At 30.3% G+C, this 21,091-nt stretch overlaps 1 protein-coding gene across 1 annotated transcript in view; it reads right to left on the bottom strand.

The window, feature by feature from the left end:
• LOC136969945 (laminin subunit alpha lam-3-like) overlaps positions 1 to 21,091 on the bottom strand; it is a 199,819-nt gene that overhangs the window by 105,687 nt on the left and 73,041 nt on the right. Inside the window, exons 15-18 of the mRNA XM_067264272.1 lie at positions 20,811 to 21,025; positions 17,479 to 17,590; positions 13,211 to 13,324; positions 5,847 to 6,073 (exon numbers count right to left, since the gene is read on the bottom strand). Coding sequence (XP_067120373.1) covers positions 5,847 to 6,073; positions 13,211 to 13,324; positions 17,479 to 17,590; positions 20,811 to 21,025 — 668 coding nt within the window. The remainder of the gene's footprint in view (positions 1 to 5,846; positions 6,074 to 13,210; positions 13,325 to 17,478; positions 17,591 to 20,810; positions 21,026 to 21,091) is intronic.

Genomic DNA, 21,091 nt, shown 5'->3' with positions numbered 1-21,091 from the left:
AGCTGTCAACTTAGAGTTTAAGTACAAGTAAATACTACACATCCACAAAATTTTGTCAAAATTAGTTATGACAACCTCCCGGGTTCCTCTCGTAAATATCAATATAAAATCTTTAAATGAATATTCAAATCAAATAAATTTTTTAAATATGAAAATCACGTAAACTAGATTAAATATTTCTTGAGAAACTATAAATTAATTGAGATAAACATGCTTATATATATAAACAAAATGGAAGGTAGAATTTCACCTCCACCTTGAACCAACCATGCCTGAAAATGTTCTGTTGACTAGACCAAAAAACATTCATATTATTCAAATTTCACTACTGTTAACAGTTCATTAAGTAAGCTGAGTAATCACAGTGGCTAGATAACTATTATGTCCATATTAAAAATATTAGGAATTAAAGTATTGTTAATATCCCTGTTAAAATACTATAGTTATAAAAATGTGTAAATAAATTAATACTGATAATGAATATATTACTTCATAAGACAAAAAACACCTTGATGCTGAGAACGTTTAAATTTAATCAAAAACAAACGTTTTCGGCCCACTCCATGAGCCATCGTCAGGCTAACTACATTCGAATACAATTTCGAACAAGCAATTTCAAATTGAAATAAACTACAAAAAAAGAACTCACGCGCTACGCTGGATAACGTAAACTAAAACTAATATAAACAACATAGAAAATAATAAAATAAAATATGTCAATGTTACATGTGTACATTGTAAAAATCTATAGTCTATAGTTCTCTAGGCAATCCTTTTGCCGTATCTAATGTATTCCTGTGACTTTTTTAATTAAAAACTTCCAAGCTGATGGTAAAATCGCCGCATCCTTGTAATTTAAGCATTTTTTGGTTAAGCCGGACTTATAAATTTCACATTTTTCGGTTGTAGCCGCAAGTGTCGGCGAATGTATCGGTGTTAAGATCCTGGCTTCATCCCATTTCACCACGGACCCCTCAGTCTGCGCCATTTTTGCTAACGTTGTTGTGCATTTACCCTTCGCCACGTCATATCTGTGTTCCTTAATCCTTTTACTTAGGCTTCTCGTCGTGACCCCGATGTATTCTTTATCAATCTTTAACTGGTCGTTGCTGTACGGTATCGAGTACACACCTGGTTGTTCACTCGGTCTAATTGCATCTTTGTCGTTCCTTAGTAGCCTATATATCGAGGGAGCTCTTTTGTATACAATAGTGCTGTTCATGCGGCCCGCAATACCTTCCATGACCGATGATAGACGTTTATTATACGTGAATTTCGTGATACCGTTTGTCAGATCCCGTTTTTTCTTGTTTACTTTAGGATTCCTGTAAGCGGCAATCAAACGTTCAACAGTTCTTGGACCAAATCCCAACACCTTAGCCACTTGCCTGATTCTATCCAGCTCTCGCATCGTATCGAGTATGTTAGAGCAATACTGAAACGCTCTTCTAATTAAAGCTCTAAACGCTGAGAGCTTATAAGTAATAGGATCATTCGATGTTGACGGTATATACAGCGGGTCGTGTGTAGGTTTGATATACACCTTCGTATCTATTGACCCGTTCCTAAATGCAATACTAATGTCCAAAAAATGTAATTCGTCGCTACTAACTTGCTCCAAGCTCAGCTTTAGGCCATGATCGTTGGAATTCATGGCACTTAAGAATTGTTGTATTCTTGCGTGGTTCCTCCATATAACCAGCACATCGTCCACGTACCTTTTATACATGATTATGTCCTCCTTGAAGTTGTTAAGTGTGATGCGCTCCATTTTTCTTACAACTAACTCGCACAGCAAACCAGACATTGGGCTGCCCATCGGGACACCTTTCAGCTGTTTATAGACTTTACCCTCGAAAACGAAAAACGATTGAACACATACCAGATTTGCCATCATCTCAAGGTCCTTACGGTATTCTACAGCCGTTGGATGTAAGCTATATAACACTTCCATTAGCGCATCAAAACATCAGGATGGTTTGATCGATGGATACATGCTCTCAAAGTCCATTACTGACCCAACCTCATTATCCATTAAGGCCAACCCTTGCAGCTCCTTTACCACATTCATCGGGTTCTTTGTAACAAACTGGTGATCGCCAATCAAGTCCGATAAATACGAGTGCATACGCTTTTCCAGTTTATACGTGGGGCCTTTACATTTCTCGACCACGGGTCTAATTTCCTTGTTGGTTTTATGCGTCTTTGCGAAACCAAACAACCTGGGTACACCCGGGTTCGTGACGTGCGCTCCTTTCAGGAAAGGGAAGATTGATGCCAAGGGAGATTTCTCCAACCTTTTTACCTTTCCGTCTATTTTTCTTACTATGTCATGTTCAACCCTTTCGCATTCAGTTTTTCTTATGTAATCTTCTAGGGCCTCAACATAACGTTGCTTTTTCATTACTACCAAATGCTTGCTTTTATCAGCCCTGGTGATTATTAAACCATTGTCTGTCAACCATTTCTTCGCTCTTTTAATATCGGTCCACTCCTTACGCTTCCCTGCATATTTCTCACTTCGGAATGCCGCTTTCCATCTAAAATATTCTTTTTCTATCTCATCCATACCCAGGAGCCCCCTTTCAATCTCAGCTATCATGCCTCGCCAGTTTCCATTACTGTCAAGAGCATAATTCGGTCCTTTATCATGGTCCTTAAATGGTTGACAGACAATGGTTTAATAATCACCAGGGCTGATAAAAGCAAGCATTTGGTAGTAATGAAAAAGCAACGTTATGTTGAGGCCCTAGAAGATTACATAAGAAAAACTGAATGCGAAAGGGTTGAACATGACATAGTAAGAAAAATAGACGGAAAGGTAAAAAGGTTGGAGAAATCTCCCTTGGCATCAATCTTCCCTTTCCTGAAAGGAGCGCACGTCACGAACCCGGGTGTACCCAGGTTGTTTGGTTTCGCAAAGACGCATAAAACCAACAAGGAAATTAGACCCGTGGTCGAGAAATGTAAAGGCCCCACGTATAAACTGGAAAAGCGTATGCACTCGTATTTATCGGAGTTGATTGGCGATCACCAGTTTGTTACAAAGAACCCGATGAATGTGGTAAAGGAGCTGCAAGGGTTGGCCTTAATGGATAATGAGGTTGGGTCAGTAATGGACTTTGAGAGCATGTATCCATCGATCAAACCATCCTGATGTTTTGATGCGCTAATGGAAGTGTTATATAGCTTACATCCAACGGCTGTAGAATACCGTAAGGACCTTGAGATGATGGCAAATCTGGTATGTGTTCAATCGTTTTTCGTTTTCGAGGGTAAAGTCTATAAACAGCTGAAAGGTGTCCCGATGGGCAGCCCAATGTCTGGTTTGCTGTGCGAGTTAGTTGTAAGAAAAATGGAGCGCATCACACTTAACAACTTCAAGGAGGACATAATCATGTATAAAAGGTACGTGGACGATGTGCTGGTTATATGGAGGAACCACGCAAGAATACAACAATTCTTAAGTGCCATGAATTCCAACGATCATGGCCTAAAGCTGAGCTTGGAGCAAGTTAGTAGCGACGAATTACATTTTTTGGACATTAGTATTGCATTTAGGAACGGGTCAATAGATACGAAGGTGTATATCAAACCTACACACGACCCGCTGTATATACCGTCAACATCGAATGATCCTATTACTTATAAGCTCTCAGCGTTTAGAGCTTTAATTAGAAGAGCGTTTCAGTATTGCTCTAACATACTCGATACGATGCGAGAGCTGGATAGAATCAGGCAAGTGGCTAAGGTGTTGGGATTTGGTCCAAGAACTGTTGAACGTTTGATTGCCGCTTACAGGAATCCTAAAGTAAACAAGAAAAAACGGGATCTGACAAACGGTATCACGAAATTCACGTATAATAAACGTCTATCATCGGTCATGGAAGGTATTGCGGGCCGCATGAACAGCACTATTGTATACAAAAGAGCTCCCTCGATATATAGGCTACTAAGGAACGACAAAGATGCAATTAGACCGAGTGAACAACCAGGTGTGTACTCGATACCGTACAGCAACGACCAGTTAAAGATTGATAAAGAATACATCGGGGTCACGACGAGAAGCCTAAGTAAAAGGATTAAGGAACACAGATATGACGTGGCGAAGGGTAAATGCACAACAACGTTAGCAAAAATGGCGCAGACTGAGGGGTCCGTGGTGAAATGGGATGAAGCCAGGATCTTAACACCGATACATTCGCCGACACTTGCGGCTACAACCGAAAAATGTGAAATTTATAAGTCCGGCTTAACCAAAAAATGCTTAAATTACAAGGATGCGGCGATTTTACCATCAGCTTGGAAGTTTTTAATTAAAAAAGTCACAGGAATACATTAGATACGGCAAAAGGATTGCCTAGAGAACTATAGACTATAGATTTTTACAATGTACACATGTAACATTGACATATTTTATTTTATTATTTTCTATGTTGTTTATATTAGTTTTAGTTTACGTTATCCAGCGTAGCGCGTGAGTTCTTTTTTTGTAGTTTATTTCAATTTGAAATTGCTTGTTCGAAATTGTATTCGAATGTAGTTAGCCTGACGATGGCTCATGGAGTGGGCCGAAAACGTTTGTTTTTGATTAAATTTAAACGTTCTCAGCATCAAGGTGTTTTTTGTCTTATGATTTAATAGAGTCTGAGTGAAGTTAGACGAATATATTACTATCAATAAATACATAACAAAAAACTTTGTCAAAATATTCAAATTTCCACTAACATATTTCTTCATAATACTTTTCTTTAAAAAATTACATATAAAAACTAAAAAATAATAAGCAATTTAATTTTTATTATCCAAAATTTGTTAATCCGTCTTCCAACGAACATACAAATGAAATTCGAATGTAGAATAAATATTCATATTCAAAATTCAAATTATATTATGTGAATATGCATGTAACAAGCAAATAGAAAAAGTACATCCTCTTTCACAGTGAATAAGCACTTATTTCCTAATATCTAAAGATTTTCGACTCATTTAATGGGCCATTTTCGGGCATAAGGAAACAAAAATAAAATGCTGCACAACAAGCATGATAGTTAAAAAAAAAGGACGAAAGTAACATTCAAATGTATTCAATAACAAAATTTTTAAAAAATTCAAAAATTTTCAAACAAAAAATTAACTAATATTTTAATTAGTTAATTTTTAATTAATCTTCAGCATATATTTTAATATGCTGAAGATTTTAATTAGAATATTGTATTAATGTAATGTACAGTACATATAACAAACAAAATTGTATTTGTTGAACTATTCTGTTCTAATTATAATATTATATGAATGTATGAAAATGTTTATTTTGCTTTCAAATTTCAGTTTCATTTTAATCTGAAGACAAGTTGAATAATAAAAATCGGCATTTATTTTTTCAGTTTATACATGTAATTTTTCAAGAAAAGTATTATTGACAAATCTATAAGTAAAAAATTATAAGTGATAAAATAATAAATTTTAAGATATTTTGTTTTTACGAAATAAATTTATCAATATGGCCCAGGAATGCTTGAACCAGTCCTGTTTAAGACCACCTTCTTTGGCATTCATTTCTGACAATCTTATAAAACAATTATAAATTAAGATTAGCATACATTACATAATTTCAAATTAAAAATTATGGCAAATAAAATTTATCAAGTAAAACAAATCTGCAATTTTATTTTAAGACAATTCAGTCTCAAATGGAAGCAGATGAGACATTCAGCTTATCCGTATCAATTTAAGCAATCTGTAACAATCATTAATATATAAATAGAATAAATACAATAACAATAAATTATTAAATTAAATAGAAAATTACAATGATCTAAAAAATAGAATATGCATCAATTCACCTTTCGCACTTGTCTCCTTCGTAACCCATAGGGCAAGCTGTACAAATATAATCAACTTTGCCATATAATTTTGTGATAGTCAAACACGTTGGTGAAAAATTATTTTCTCTATTTTCCAATGGACATTTACATTTTTGACAATCTTCTGGTGTTCCAAAGAGTGGATTTCCATAAAAACCTACTTCGCAAATATTGCATATTGGTCCAGTTGTATTATGCAGGCAATTCTGTACATAAGATATATGAATACCACAAAATATACTTTTAAGTTTGATATCTATTAATAAATTTATTTAAATGTATTTTATAAACAAAAATTGGTTTAAGCAAAGATTTAAAGAACTATTTAATATATCAATATTTTACTTAGTTTATGAATAATGAAAAATTTAACTATGAAATTCAATTAAATCATAATTTTCATTTAATATTGGATTTTAAAATTTAAAAAAAATCAACTTAATTTCTCTTTAAATTTAATTGAAGATTACACTATAGATATTTTTAAAAATACAAATGGTTAAACGTCACAGTAGTATTTTAAAATTTTTTAGCTAAATTTTTTTAGAAGCAAGTTTTTATTGTTAATTGTAAAAAATAACCCTACAAGATAGTCATATAACTTTATATATTTTTAAATCTTTTTTAAAATCATTATATTAAAACAGTTTTACTTATAGGATTTAATCTAATCCTATAAGTAAAAATGATAATGCAATGTTCTAGTCATAAATTATTGTTAGAGCTCTGTAAAGTTGTAACGTATTTATATATTAACAATGGAAATTTACCTTCATAAAAATGTCTTAAATGAAAAATAAAATAAAAATTACTTAACATAACTGTATGATATCGGTAATGTTTTAAAAAACTTTCTAAAAAAATTCAGAATAAAAGAGCAAAGTATTTCTTCTTTGAAACCGTGTTTTGTTGATTGTTGGACTATGAACCCAAAGTTGAGTTTTAATTAAACACTTGGCTTTATTTCCATCTTTATTTAGTTGATACGTGCCATTTGCACGTTTCGGGCATAGAGCCCCTCATCAGTCAACATTATCATATTCGATCTGCCATGCATACAAGGTTTAAACTCAGTCGACACATGTATCTTATTTTTTCTATAAACGGAGTAATCCCCTTCACACACAATATTTATATCTGTTGTACTGTACATAATCTTTTGCTTATTTTATGATATCCAGTTATCACAATATCTAGAAGATGTAGACTATAGTTGCATTGATATTACGGAATATAATAAGTAATTTTTCACAAGGACATAAAAATTTCTTTTTCATTAATGTCTTATGGCTGTTTCGGCCTCGTTTACTGCGCTGTGATGCAATACAAATTTGCATATTTTCAGAGTTATTATAGATGATTAACAACGATGTAATTTCTTGCAATAATCGAGCAGAAAATGAGGCCGAAACAGCCATAAGACATTAATGAAAAAGAAATTTTTATGTCCTTGTGAAAAATCACTTATTATATTCCGTAATATGAATACAACTATAGTCTACATCTTCTAGATATTGTGATAACTGGATATCGTAAAATAAGCAAAAGATTATGTACAGTACAACAGATATAAATATTGTGTGTGAAGGGGATTACTCCGTTTATAGAAAAAATAAGATACATGTGTCGACTGAGTTTAAACCTTGTATGCATGGCAGATCGAATATGATAATGTTGACTGATGAGGGGCTCTATGCCCGAAACGTGCAAATGGCACGTATCAACTAAATAAAGATGGAAATAAAGCCAAGTGTTTAATTAAAACTCAACTTTGGGTTCATAGAGCAGAGTATGTGAAATCTGACCAACTGCTTCCAGATAAAAAAACACAACAATCTACCATAAATAAACAATAAAAACAATTATCAAAGATATAAAAATTGAATTACTGAATTGATGAATCAACCACTGTAAGATGCACTTGAATTCTCAGTCATGAAAATTTTATGTGATTGGCTAGATTAAAATAAAATACTCTAAGGATAACAGTTTCAATCAGAATAACAAAGATTATGAATATTCTTAACAATATATAACTGAAAACAGTAAACTCTAAAATTAATTTTTTCAATAATACATGCACGTTAGGAGAGATATATTTCATAAAAAAAATACTTTGAATGCCAACAAAGGTGACTCGTTTTAAATAATTAGTTAATTTAATAAAGAGGGAATTCCATTACTTTGTAAAACTCATCATTTAAGGAATAAAATTATCTACATGATTCCATTATTGCAGTACAATTTAATATTATAAATATAAAATACCATATTTTATGGACTATAAGACGCACTTTTTTCTTCGAAAAATTGCTTCCAAAATTCAGGTGCATCTTACAGTCCATAGCGTCTTATAGTCCATAAAATACGGTATATATTAATGCTAAATAACAATTAAATGGATTAATTAATAACTATAATGTAAACAATAATTTTAATATAAATAATAAATATAAACATTGATAACAACAGCCTTAACATATCTTACTTAAATTAACAATTAAAATTCAAACGAAAAATCAAAGCTTAGCCATTAGAACAATTATAAAAAAAATAGATATAACAAAAAATTCAGATTTAAACAAAAAATCAAATTTCAATATATATGAAAGAAATCAAAATAAGAAATTAAAGATTTTAGACGCAAACAATGATAAATTTTAATCGAAGAGCAATACTTTCACTTTATATAATTTGATAAAGATTCGTTATTCCATTTTCTACTAAGTCAGGAGTTAGCAACCTACAGTTTCAACAAGTAACACTGAGAATTATATGCAGTACTCGATGCTTATTTTCATTCCATATAAATTTTCAGCTAATAAGTTAGATCAGCATTGTAAATTACTACAACTTAGTACAATGCTTATTCTGGAATTTGTTCTATATACTACTCATAAAAGCAATACAATACAATTCTTTTGGTACTTTACCACCAAAAGAACAGGATTCCAGAACTTATTCTCTATAAGTAATGAGTCTTGGATTTGTTGTGTAAAGCAAAGCCATGAATCATAAAAGAAAATGAAAGACTTTAGATTTAAGACAAAAAAATAGATATAATTCATCCATTTGAAGATGAAAAATCTTAAACTGAAGTTGGTAAAGAAATGTCTATGAGTAAGCAGACAATTTCAGATTTTTAGAAAGCAAGCTTTCTTAAAATAATTCTTTCAAATATTTCAAAAAAATAATGAATAAAAGTATTGTTTTTACAAGTTTCATACAAATCTCATTGATATACTTTACAACTGAAATTTTATCCACTATATAATTAATTGACTATTGTCTGCAATATTGATATACGGTAACAGACAAGTCATTATTACTATATACAGTAGAATCCCTTTATATTCACAGTAATATTGATAGATCTGCTAAAACAAGGTATTTATTGATTTTGCATCTAGACCTGAAGAAAACATTCACAGACTGTAGATATTTTCTCTAGGTCAATTATCAAGATCTATTTTAATGTAATTTTACTATATAGTAAGAATTTTCAATATAACAGATGAGTCCATAACAATGTATAATCATGATAAAATAGACTTTCATTATAATAGATCAATTTCTTTGGTTTTATGGTGGTCCATTATATCGAGCTTTTATTGTAGTTGATTTTAATGATATTTTTATTTTATATACAATAAATTGTAAAATAATTCTTTAGTAACATTATATTTTTTATTGTGTTTAGTTCTTTTTTAGAAACTGTTTGAGGATAATAATTGAGATAAAGCATAAATGCATTGGGTTCAAAACAATGAAATCTATATATACAAGTATAAATTGTAAGTATATATTGCATTGTATAAAATAAAAGAAATAGTTATCAATAGAATAAGGCAAAAATAAATTATGTATTATAAAATTCCATGTATAAAAATAATCTGTTATTAAATAATAGTCATAAATTACAACTGCAATCTCTAAATATGATATATATTACCACGAGCTAAACAAATTAAATATTCTCTAAGGAATTAACTACTAATAGTATATTATTATGTTTCTTAATACTGCTTGTAATAACTGACTGATTGACTCATTTATTATTAGAATAAGTTAAATGGTTATATTATAATTGAAGTAAAGTAAAACCTTGATGCATCATTCTTTAAAAGAATGGAAAACAAACAATAAAGATAGAAAAATAACAGTTTCAGGAAACCCTTAAAAATAAGAACAAATAAATCATTATTATTCTTTGAAATATAGCATACATTACAATCTATTTAAAAACTAATTATTGCTGAAAAAACTGTTGATTGACATATGTTTTGTACAAGCCTTACCAGATCCACATTAAGCTTTTTGTAGGAACTAAGTACTTTTAAAATTTTTAAATATACAGTAGAGACTTGTTAATTGGAACCCTGGTAATCAGAATCGCCGGTAATCGGAACGATTTTCAGTCGGACTGTGTTGTGCTGAATCAAACGTTTTTGATACTAAATTTACTTCTAAAGTATAATTTTCATGTTTTTATATTCTTCAATATATTTATTTTGTTTGTACAAAATGCAGAAATAATTTTTAATGATACGATAGTCTCGATTATTATTATAAAAATTTTCATTAGGTTTAAAATAGATGAAAATTCAACGCGAAGCGACACACAACGGAGAAAAATTTGAACATCGGACAGGTTAATGTATTTTTTCGTACATAATCGGTAATCGGAACAAATCACTAATCTGAACAACTCCAGTCCCGAATTGATTCTGATTTTCGGTTCTCTACTGTAATCTTTTTCTTTTAACTTTTTAAATTATTTCCAAAACAGTACAAGAATTATTGTTGCTGCAAAAAGAGAAGATTTAGTATCCAGCTTCCAAACATTACTCTTAGAATGTACAGTACATGTCAATCTTAGGATCAAGTTCTGAGGAAGAATGATCTTTTTCAACATAAAATTGCATTAAAAATCATTTAAAACCTAATTTGTCTCAAACAAAATTGTCATATTTATCTATACTTTCCATAAAAAGTGAAATATTAAAACAGTTGCCAGTTGAGAAAATTAAAAATTCTGCATGCAAAAAATCTAGAAAAGTCTACATAAAATAGACTGACTGAACAAAAATTTAATGTTTTATTTTAATATCCATAACTTCTATTTTCTCAATTTTTAATTTTGTAGGTCCTTAATTTTTCATAAGCCCTAGGCAGTGTGCCTAAAGTGCCTAATGGATAAGACAGCACTGAACCTTACATCTCTATTAAAAGTACAATTTTTAAGGCCTAGAATGCTTGTAAGGAGTCAAAGTCCAATTGTTATTTTATGTTTTGGGCATTATTTTTAGTTATTATTATTTTCTTTTGGGGTCTTTTTTAAGGATGAAAACTCCAAAGAAACCCCAAATATGCTAAATTCAAAAATAAAAACAAAAATATACTAATTTACATGAATGAATGATCCCATGATGTGCAAACATGTAAATAGGGTAGTGCAGAATTGTACTTGTGGACAGATAAAAAGACAACATATCCATTCAACAGTGTGGTGTAGCTCCCAACAACAACCTTTAAGCAAATTGCTGGCATTCTTTGATAAGCAATCAGCTTGTAAGAAGTGTATATTCTTTGTTTAATTATTTTGGTGGAGATTTGATTGATTATACGAAAAAGAATTTCTTTCATTGATTGATTATTTTGTATATAATTGATCTTGACTTATTTTGTTTTTTTGAATATTTGAAATATATACTTATTACTAATTCTTGTTATAATCATTGTTGTTTATATATATATAATACTGTTCAATCTAATAAATATTATTGTGGATTTTTACTTATATAAGTGTTTTTTTTTTTATCATTGTATTTTGCTTCCCAATAAGTCCAGGCCTGGTACTTGATTAGAACCCTAATTTGTGCAACCCTGCGTTTTTGTGTCATGTGGTACATTACATGCTTTCACAATTACCATCATACATTACATGCATCTACAATTACCACCAATTATCATCTTTCACCCATGCTGAGTACACAAAAGAAAGATTTACTTTCATCAGCAATTCATGTGCCTCAGCAAAATTCGGCACATCTTTCGGTTTGCTATATTCTTTTCCTACTTTTTCTTCCTCCTTCATATTTCCAGATGCTAGAAGGTTCTTGCTCTATATAAGAATATACATACATCTCAATCTTGTGGAAAACAAAACTGGTAAAATTACGAGAATTTTTTCATTCTAATATCTGTTTATGGGTTAAATATACTACCAACAATATGATGGAGGGCAACTCAATTTTCAACAACATTCAGCAGGCAATCCAGATGACACGGGCAGTGTCAATTTTTTGAATCCATAAGATTATCATGCATTCATTCCCCTGTAGTACTGAACTGTCATTTCAAATTTTAAAAAAAAGTTTGAATTAGAAATATATTGATCAGGACCATTATTTTTCAATGATCAATGCTGCTATAAAATGATAGTTCACAGACTAATAGAAAAGAGAAAAAATAGTACCAAAACCAAATAAATTGAATGATATATGCAGAAAAATAAAAGTAATGAGAACAATGCAACAAGGTTTCATTGTATATTAATTATATATTGATAATAATTACAATAAAACTGTTTTCCTATTTATGCAATATTCCTAATGAGCTGAAAACTATTACCGTAATTTCCTGCATATAACCCAGAAAAACTGCTAGAGCATATTGTCAGAATCATAACTGTCAAATGTTTTAATCACTGTAGAGCTAAACCTAGGTTAAGAAAGGAACAGCTTTGAATTGTTTGTTAGAAGACTAATGAATATGTAAACAATACTATAAGACCATACACATGTAGAAGTGAATTGGTCCATTGATATCCTTTGTGTTTAGAACAGCCACCAATCACAAACAACAACAAGATTCTCATCATGTGGTGGAACTCTGAATTTTTGATTGGTCAGAACATCCAACTTGAATAAAAGATGAGTTGAGTAAAAGGGAGATAGATAGATAGAATGTCAAAGAAAGTAGTTCACAACTGGAAATCTGGAGACATGGAAGCGATTCTCTGATAAAACCTCTACAACTCTCTGCAAGCTTAATCTAAGAAATAGGAGGTATCCCTGCAACAAATATTTCTGAAGAACTTTTGAAGGATATTTACATGTTCATCATATTATACAATTATATATTGTAAATCTTTCCCCTTTCTTTATTTTCAGTCACATAACTTGCACCTGCTTTCAAAATGACTTAAAATATGGATGACCTGTAGGATATATGCAATAAATTACAGTAATTTTTCTTCTTAATCTAATCTAGCACTATTTAATTTCTTAAAACATAAACATGCTATTAATAATTTCAATTATTGATTTATTAAATCATACCTTGCATTTCCCAGTAAAATAGTCACAAGTTTCAGCATGATTATTGCAATTGCATTGCTGACATTTTCCCATAAATATTGTATTATTAACTCTTCTAAATCCTGGATCACAGTACTAAAATAACATAAAAGATAAATTAAAATTGTTTTTCAGAACAAAAAAACAATATAGAAATACCTGCACTCAAGCATTTTTACATTCATTAAAAATTATAATTAAAAAAATAAAGAATTGAGAAAATTCACAGTTTTGTAAGTTAATAATATATAATAAAAGAGATTTTTAAGAAAAATTCTTGAAAATGTTTTTCTTATAAAACTTAAGTTACAATTTATTGCATTTATTATAGTGCTAAGTTAAAAATTTAATTTTCTTATCTAGATTCTTTGCAGTCTCTTAAATGTTCCATACTTCTTAATTGCAAATGAACAGTAGGATTATTAAATGGCCAATTTAATCATTAGATGTAAAGTAATTTGATTAAACATTTTTAATAATTAATAATTTGAAACTATTACAAGGTGACAAAAGAAAACAAATAATAATCATAAAAAATGAAAGGAAAATAGAAGTAATAAAGGAATTAATACAAGATAGAAGATATGAACAGCTAGAAAAGGACCCAATTAAAGACCTGATCAAAACACTGGATAAGGAATTAGAAACTTTAAACATACAACAATTAATAACAGAAGATATGAAATATATTAAAAGAGAAGACAATAGAAAACCAAGATTTAATACAAAAGTCCCAGTTAAGTAAAGACCTTTAATAGATGTTAAAAACTACATATATTATAATTTGGAAAAATTCTTGAAAAATAAATTAAACTTAATAGATATATGGATATATAGCGCACAGAAAAAGACCGCACAAAAACAGGTTTGACTGTATTTAAAATGTATGTGGATAAAATAAAAACAGAACAACTAAAATAGAAACTCAAATTCAGAAAATAGAAGAAATAGTTAAAATGTTCATATTAAATGATTATTGTGGCCGTACGTCTTATTTTGTATATTGTAGTATATATTATTCTTAGTATTTATTCCATTTTCTTCCTCTTCGTTAGTTCCTTTGTCTATCTTTTCCTAGAAACTTCTTTCTTCCCTAACCCTTCCCTGTTCAAATGGTGGTGACCTAATTAAAAGACAAAGAAAAGGTGGTAGCCTGAGGGCTAAGTGGAGGACAAGAGGTCACTTTTTGACTGGGACGTTGAAGAGATAGGATGTGTTGTGAAGACCTCCAGGTTGTTCTGGCATCGACTGGAGGACAAAGGAGACGATAAGCCTAAGCTAGCGTTCTAGAGGAATCCGAAATATATCCCGCTATAGGAACCTCGAGAAGCTTATTGAGAGGATCGGAGAGATGTCCACAATCAACAACACAGAAAGTTAATAATCTAGCATTCGCCACCATCACCCCAAGATCATCGACACTTTGGGTACCCATTCTTTTCTATCATCATATATCCAACTATCCTATTGTCTATCTTTTCTTCTCTTTTTTCTTTATTTGTATAAATAGTTTTAAGTATTTAATCGTAGTTCCTTATTCTGTACCGCGGTGAATATTCTTTTGTCGCGAGGTTGCTTAACGATTCTACCCAAGTATCTGCAGGAATTATATGTAAAAACAGGGTTAATAGAGAAAGAACAAGGAGTGTCGGAATTGTAAAAGAATCCTGAAAAATTAAATAAACACATGCGACGAGAACATATATGTGTGTTATATTCTCTTGTTGAATCACTCACCACGTGCACATCCCACATTATCCAAAATTTATACTGAAAAAATGGATATAAAAAATAGAAAACAAAGAACAACCAAAAAAACAATTTGATAAAGAAAAACAGTGTGTAAAATTGATATTTATATACCCAAATTATTTGAAAGAGTTAACAAAGTAATTGCTAGTAAAATAAATTTAATACCAGAAAAAACAGATTCAACCAAAAAACATTTATTTTATAGAAATGATAAATAATATGAGATTACAGAAGAAAAAGGTGTGGTATATTCGTTTAATTGTAATTGTGAACAAAAAAAAGCATATATAGGAGAAACAAAAAGAAAATTGAAAATTCGTTTAAAAGAACAAATTCAAGCAATTAAAAATAATTATGCGAATTCAGCAGTAGCAGAACACTAATATGACTGGTTGTGAAACAGTTGTTATTGCCTTGTTGTCCTTATTTCAATTTTTATTATATTTGTCAACATGGATTTAAATTATTAATAGGACTGTTAAACTGGTGTAAGAAATAACGCAGAAAGTTGGGTATAGTTCTCATGGAAAAACAGTCTTAGTACCCAACTTCCTGCGTCATTTCTTACACCAGTTTAATAGTCCTATTAATAATTTAAATCCACGTTGACAAATATAATAATGGTTGTGAAACAATTTGAGTACTGTAAAAATAAAGAAAAAAAAAAAAGAATTATTTCAAAAGGCAGTTATACAAACACATTTATATAGTAAGACAACAAAACAGAATGAACAACAATATGAGAAGAAAAATCCCCCAACCATGGAATAGAATCATCAACAGAAGGAATGACAGGGGATATAAGAGAGAGCATCTAGTAATAGGTTAATAGTTCAAGTGAAAGTTGGAATACAAAATGTAAGTTGTAAATAGGTTTAAAATATACTTAATAATGTAACTTATGTTTGTTGCTATTATACAAGTTTTTAAGAAATATAATAAAAGTAGCTCTGTTTGTAATTCTGATTTTCGAAGTGTTTAAAAATTGAAAAATTGTAAGTAATTTAATGTAATAGGTTTTTATTGTCGGGATTTTATAAATTTATATTGATTTTAATGATTTTGTTTTAGAAAATATTGAATGCAGACCTGCTGATTAGAGACGAACTAGTTCGAAACACAATATCATGTATAAAGTGTACAGGTTAAAAAATAAAGACTGTTTGTTTTGTCTGATAAGCTTTCTTAACTTTTGCTGAACAAAGACATCGGTATAATATATCCTGATAATAAAATAAGACCAAGTAGACATTTTAAATAATATACTATAAGATAAGGACACAAAGGCATATGATTTAATTTGATTAAAGGCAAGCAGTTAGATCAGCATCTTATGATAACTTTAATAATTAGAAATAAATTTAATTTTTGATTTAAATTTAGAATATTCTGAAAGAAAAGATCAGTCTGGAATGGGACTAAAACCCACAATTTCTGCTTATCATGCCAGTTATGCTACCTGGACCTCCATCTGATCTTTGCTTCCAGAATAATTATTAAACTAAATTTATTTCTAATTATTAAATTTATCATTAGATGGCAGCCTAACTGCCAACCTATAGCCAAATTGCTTTACATCTAATCATTAAATTAGGCTTCTTATATCCCAATTAATAATCCAGCAGTTTGTTTGGAATTAACAAATTGAGTTGATGTATATGTTATCTTTCTTAATTCTAAATTTAATAAACATCAAATTAACGAATAAACAAAAACTTTTATTTTCTTGTAAATTAAAATCTATTTGCAGAAATTGTACTGAAAAAAAATATTCCTACTCTGCTAGAAATATTTTGAACAATTTAATGTTATTTTGTTGATTTATTGATCATTTTTACAAGTAAAAGATATTTTACAAATTAACAATATTTAATTATAATTTTGCAAATATATATCACATTTTAAGCTAAAGTAGTATTTGTAATACCTGAAATATGATTTCAAAGGATATAATATTGAGACATTAAGATGACAAATTAATTAAATATTTTTAAAATTTCTTATTGAAACAAAATGCTTAAATCCCTTAATTCAAGATAAATCAAAAATAAAATCTTTCATTTTAATAAAGAATTTTTAAAAATGAGAGTCAATTTAAGATAACCAATTCAGTTACTTGTGTTAGGAAATAATATTTTCTCAAAACTTCATTTTTTGCTTTTTATCATTTCAGAGACCTTTCTGGTCAATCTCACAAACCAAACAACCAAATTAAAAGAATTATAAAAAGTCCTATTTTATTTAATGAGAAAGTTATCTTGAAAATAAAATTTAAAGGTAGGTTAAAAGATTTACATTAAAAATATAAACTTGAAGTTAACATAATAAGTTACTAAAAAATTTGTAATTTAAGAAATAAGTAAATTAGTAACTTTATAAATAAATAGTAAATAAATGTAACTAAAATTCCATTAAAAATTCAATATAAATAAATTTATTTGAATTACTTTGTGATTTTTTAAACATAAAAGAGTTACAATAATGCATATAAATTATACCTCACATGACAATCCTGCAAAATTTGGTGGACATTGACACTTTTCTACTGATTTCAGTTTCTTAAAATTACTTGAATACTCTGTTGCAACTTCCATTTCAACACTTACCAATCTAGAAAAAATTTCTTCTTAAAATACAAGGATAGTCAATATAAAAAATAATGCATTTTATTTCGTATTTGTAAAAAATAATTAGTTTTTCATCATAATTATAGTAAAATGTAATAATATATTATTCTATATTGTGTAAAAGAGTCAATAAATATACAACTTTTTAATATTTTTTCAAATCTGCCATACTAAAAACTGACTCATTATATATAAATACTAGCAGATAAGCCCAGCATTGCCCAGGCAAAAAATAACAACAAACATTAAGATTATTAAATCCATCGTAAGAGAACGAAGCAAGAGCAAATAAGTCCAAGTCAGTGTGTATAATAAGCCTATAGCGCCGCACACAGCTTTAGCACAAAAATAGCCTATAAGCGGAAACCAGACGTCTTCTCCCTGCTTAGGAATGGGAAGGATCCGGTGGACGTTGAAAGGGCGCCGGGGGTATATAGAATTCCACTCCGAGACCATAGATTCGGTAGGGATCTAGTGTATATCGGCTCCACAAAAAGATCCCTCGGCCAACGCATCCGTGAGCATAAAACGGATATCGAGAAGAAAAAGACCAATACGGCCTTAGCTGTTTACGCTAGTGAAAACGGCATTACGCCGGGACTGCAGCACGCGACCCTGATAAGGAGAACTAGGCAGGCTCAACACCTTAAGTATTTGGAAGCGCTAGAGATCTTTAAAGCGGATTCCCAGGGCCTCTCTATCAACTTTAAAGACGAAATACAACTTTCGAAGGCGTGGCAAGCGATGTACGACCCGGCGTTGTAACCGCGCATGCGCGGCGATGTTTGTTTATAGTACACATCTGGAGTGGGGGTTGGAATGTATCCGTTACGTGAGTTTAGTTCGTAGGATCACTCTCAGCTTAAATCCCACCTGAAGAAGGTCCTAAGAGACCGAAAACGTTTGTGGATAAAGAAATATATTTGCGAAGCTAATTAAGGTTATCAGAGAGGACTTATTAAGATTATTAGATTCTTTCATACTTCTAATCCTTCTATTATATTATATTGTAGTATTTGATTTATATAACTATAAAGGTTATCTTATGTAAGGGTTTACCGTACAAGTGATCAATCTAACACATTTTAAAAATTATTTAAATTGTGTACAATAGAGGAAGAAAGAATTTGAGAAATACGTTAGATTGGTCACTTGGTGTGATAAACCCTAACATAAGATAACCTTTGTAGTTATATAAATCAAATACTATAATATAACAAACATTAAAACAAAAACTGTATAAAGAATTTGGTTATTTTAATCTATTCTAATCTTTGGTTATTTTCTAATGTGAATGATACAGTTTCTTAGAGATAACATCTGAATATCAAATGGTAATCTGCCAATGAATCAAATTTCGCAAAAAAATGGACCAAATATTTAAACTTAGTACCCTTGAAAACCACTTAAAACATATTTTCTGCTGGCCAGTAACTTTGTATTATGTAATTCTCCTATTTGAATGCCCTATACCACTCGTTCAAAGAAAGAAGGGACTGTGGCTATACACCATATTTTATATATATTAATTTTAGTTGTAGTTTTCTACTCTGTTCTTTGTTCTATTGTTATATTTCTTCTAGAATTTTCTTTCCTACCCTTTCTCCCTAGATGGTGACCAATTCTTAGAACAAAAAGAAAGGAAAGAAGCCCTAAGGGCTAAGGAGTAGAGAAATGGTCACTCTTGGCTTGGGGCATTGATAGGAAAGGATGTGAAAGGTTATAACCTTTCACTTCCTTTTCAACTTGGTAAACTTGGTCGAAAAGTTGGACTTTCTGACCAACTTTTCGACCAAGTTTACCAAGATTTCTTAAAATAGCACCATCCTTTATCATTCAATGGTATTATTAAAGTAAAAGTTTCACCTTCTGGTTAAGGTTTCAATGAATAAGCAATTCTCCAGGTTGTGGTTCAGCAGCGACTGGAAATGAGAAGAGGATTGGAGAGATCAAAGGGTAACTCTATCGTGGTTATGATAGAGAGAGAGGAGCCATACCAAGGCCAGATTGGCAACAGAAGACCATTTTTCCTCCCAAGAAAACCAAAATTGGCATCACATCTAAGATTACTACAAAGCCCGGGTACCCAACTTTCTACTAATCCTATTTTTTTATATTTTTCTATATTTATCACCTCCCTTCTTCTATAGTATTAAGTTAGTTTTTAAGCTTTAGTTATAGTTTTATTTTATCTCTATCATAAAACTTATTAGTACATATTTTTTATGTCACAAACCATGTACAAATTGTCGTTTTTCCATGTTCATTGCTAGCATAAGCTGTATTTTTACATTTTTTTTTGTTTTTTTGACTGAAGGGGTTGGAATCCAGAAGGAACCTTGTTCATCATATGCAAAAATAAAGATATTCTTTTTTATATATTTTTGTATGTTCCTTTCCTTGGATCACAGACTGTTGCAGAAGGAGATTGAAGTAATTCAATCAAATGTAGTTGTGACCTCCTCTTGGAAGAGAGAATGGTCAATAACAACTAATTAATACTGGTCTATTATTAACATTTGAAAAGTGATCTGTGTTGGATAGGTTATGATGGCCCCACACGTGGTCGAAGTTGTTAACCTTAACATCCAAAATACTTCATATGAGTTGTTTAAATAAAAAAATCTTGTAAAAATGCCAGAAGAATTGCTTTTATGTGATAATAAAGTGTTTATATTTTGCAACTGAATGTATAAACTGTGTGGGAAGTACATTCTTGTAAATATCATGCTTATAAAAAATTAATAGAATTAGTTTGGTTTATTTAGTTACAGCAATGTGATTTAAGTGAGAGATCTGCCAAGGGATGCATTCCAGGAAGATTTTTATGTAAATCTGGTCCCTATATGGGTGTTACTAACATGAAGAAGCCCTGGAAAACTTCACATGGCAGACACAAAGGTATTTACTAGGCATACATAACACACAAAGGTCACAAGCCATCCTATCAAGATGATGCTCACTGCAAAAATGAAGATACACAAGTCCCATCATCATACGATACTCATAAATGCAATGTGTAACAGTCAATTTTTAATGTGATAAATGTCAAGAGTGCCATTGCAAAACAATCCATGAATACAGATCTCATAAATATAGAAACCCAAGTAAGCAAAGTTAATATTGTAATTCTCTTCCTTAAACTCAATCACTTAATCAATTAAATTAAAACTGAAAAAGAATATATATTAAAATAGCCTTACATTCCTTCTGTTTGATCTGTATGAAATCTCATTCTAATAAGCAATCTAGTAAGGTCATTTAAAATCATCAGAAATACTTTCCGTCCAACTTTTCGACCAAGTTTACCAGATTTCTTAAAATAGCGCCATCCTTTATCATTCAATGGTATTATTAAAGTAAAAGTTTCACCTTCTGGTTGAGGTTTCAATGAATAAGCAATTCTCTGTCTTCTGCTCTATAATAAATGCCATAAATCAAAAATATATGTCATAAATTATTATTACAAATTAAATTTATTATT

The sequence above is a fragment of the Centruroides vittatus genome, unplaced genomic scaffold (genome assembly GCF_030686945.1).
Source record: "Centruroides vittatus isolate TY-2023 unplaced genomic scaffold, ASM3068694v2 contig_1042, whole genome shotgun sequence".
NCBI lineage: Eukaryota > Metazoa > Arthropoda > Arachnida > Scorpiones > Buthidae > Centruroides > Centruroides vittatus.
The sequence above is the reverse complement of the archived record's forward strand: the minus strand, read 5'-3'. Positions and strand labels throughout refer to the sequence as shown.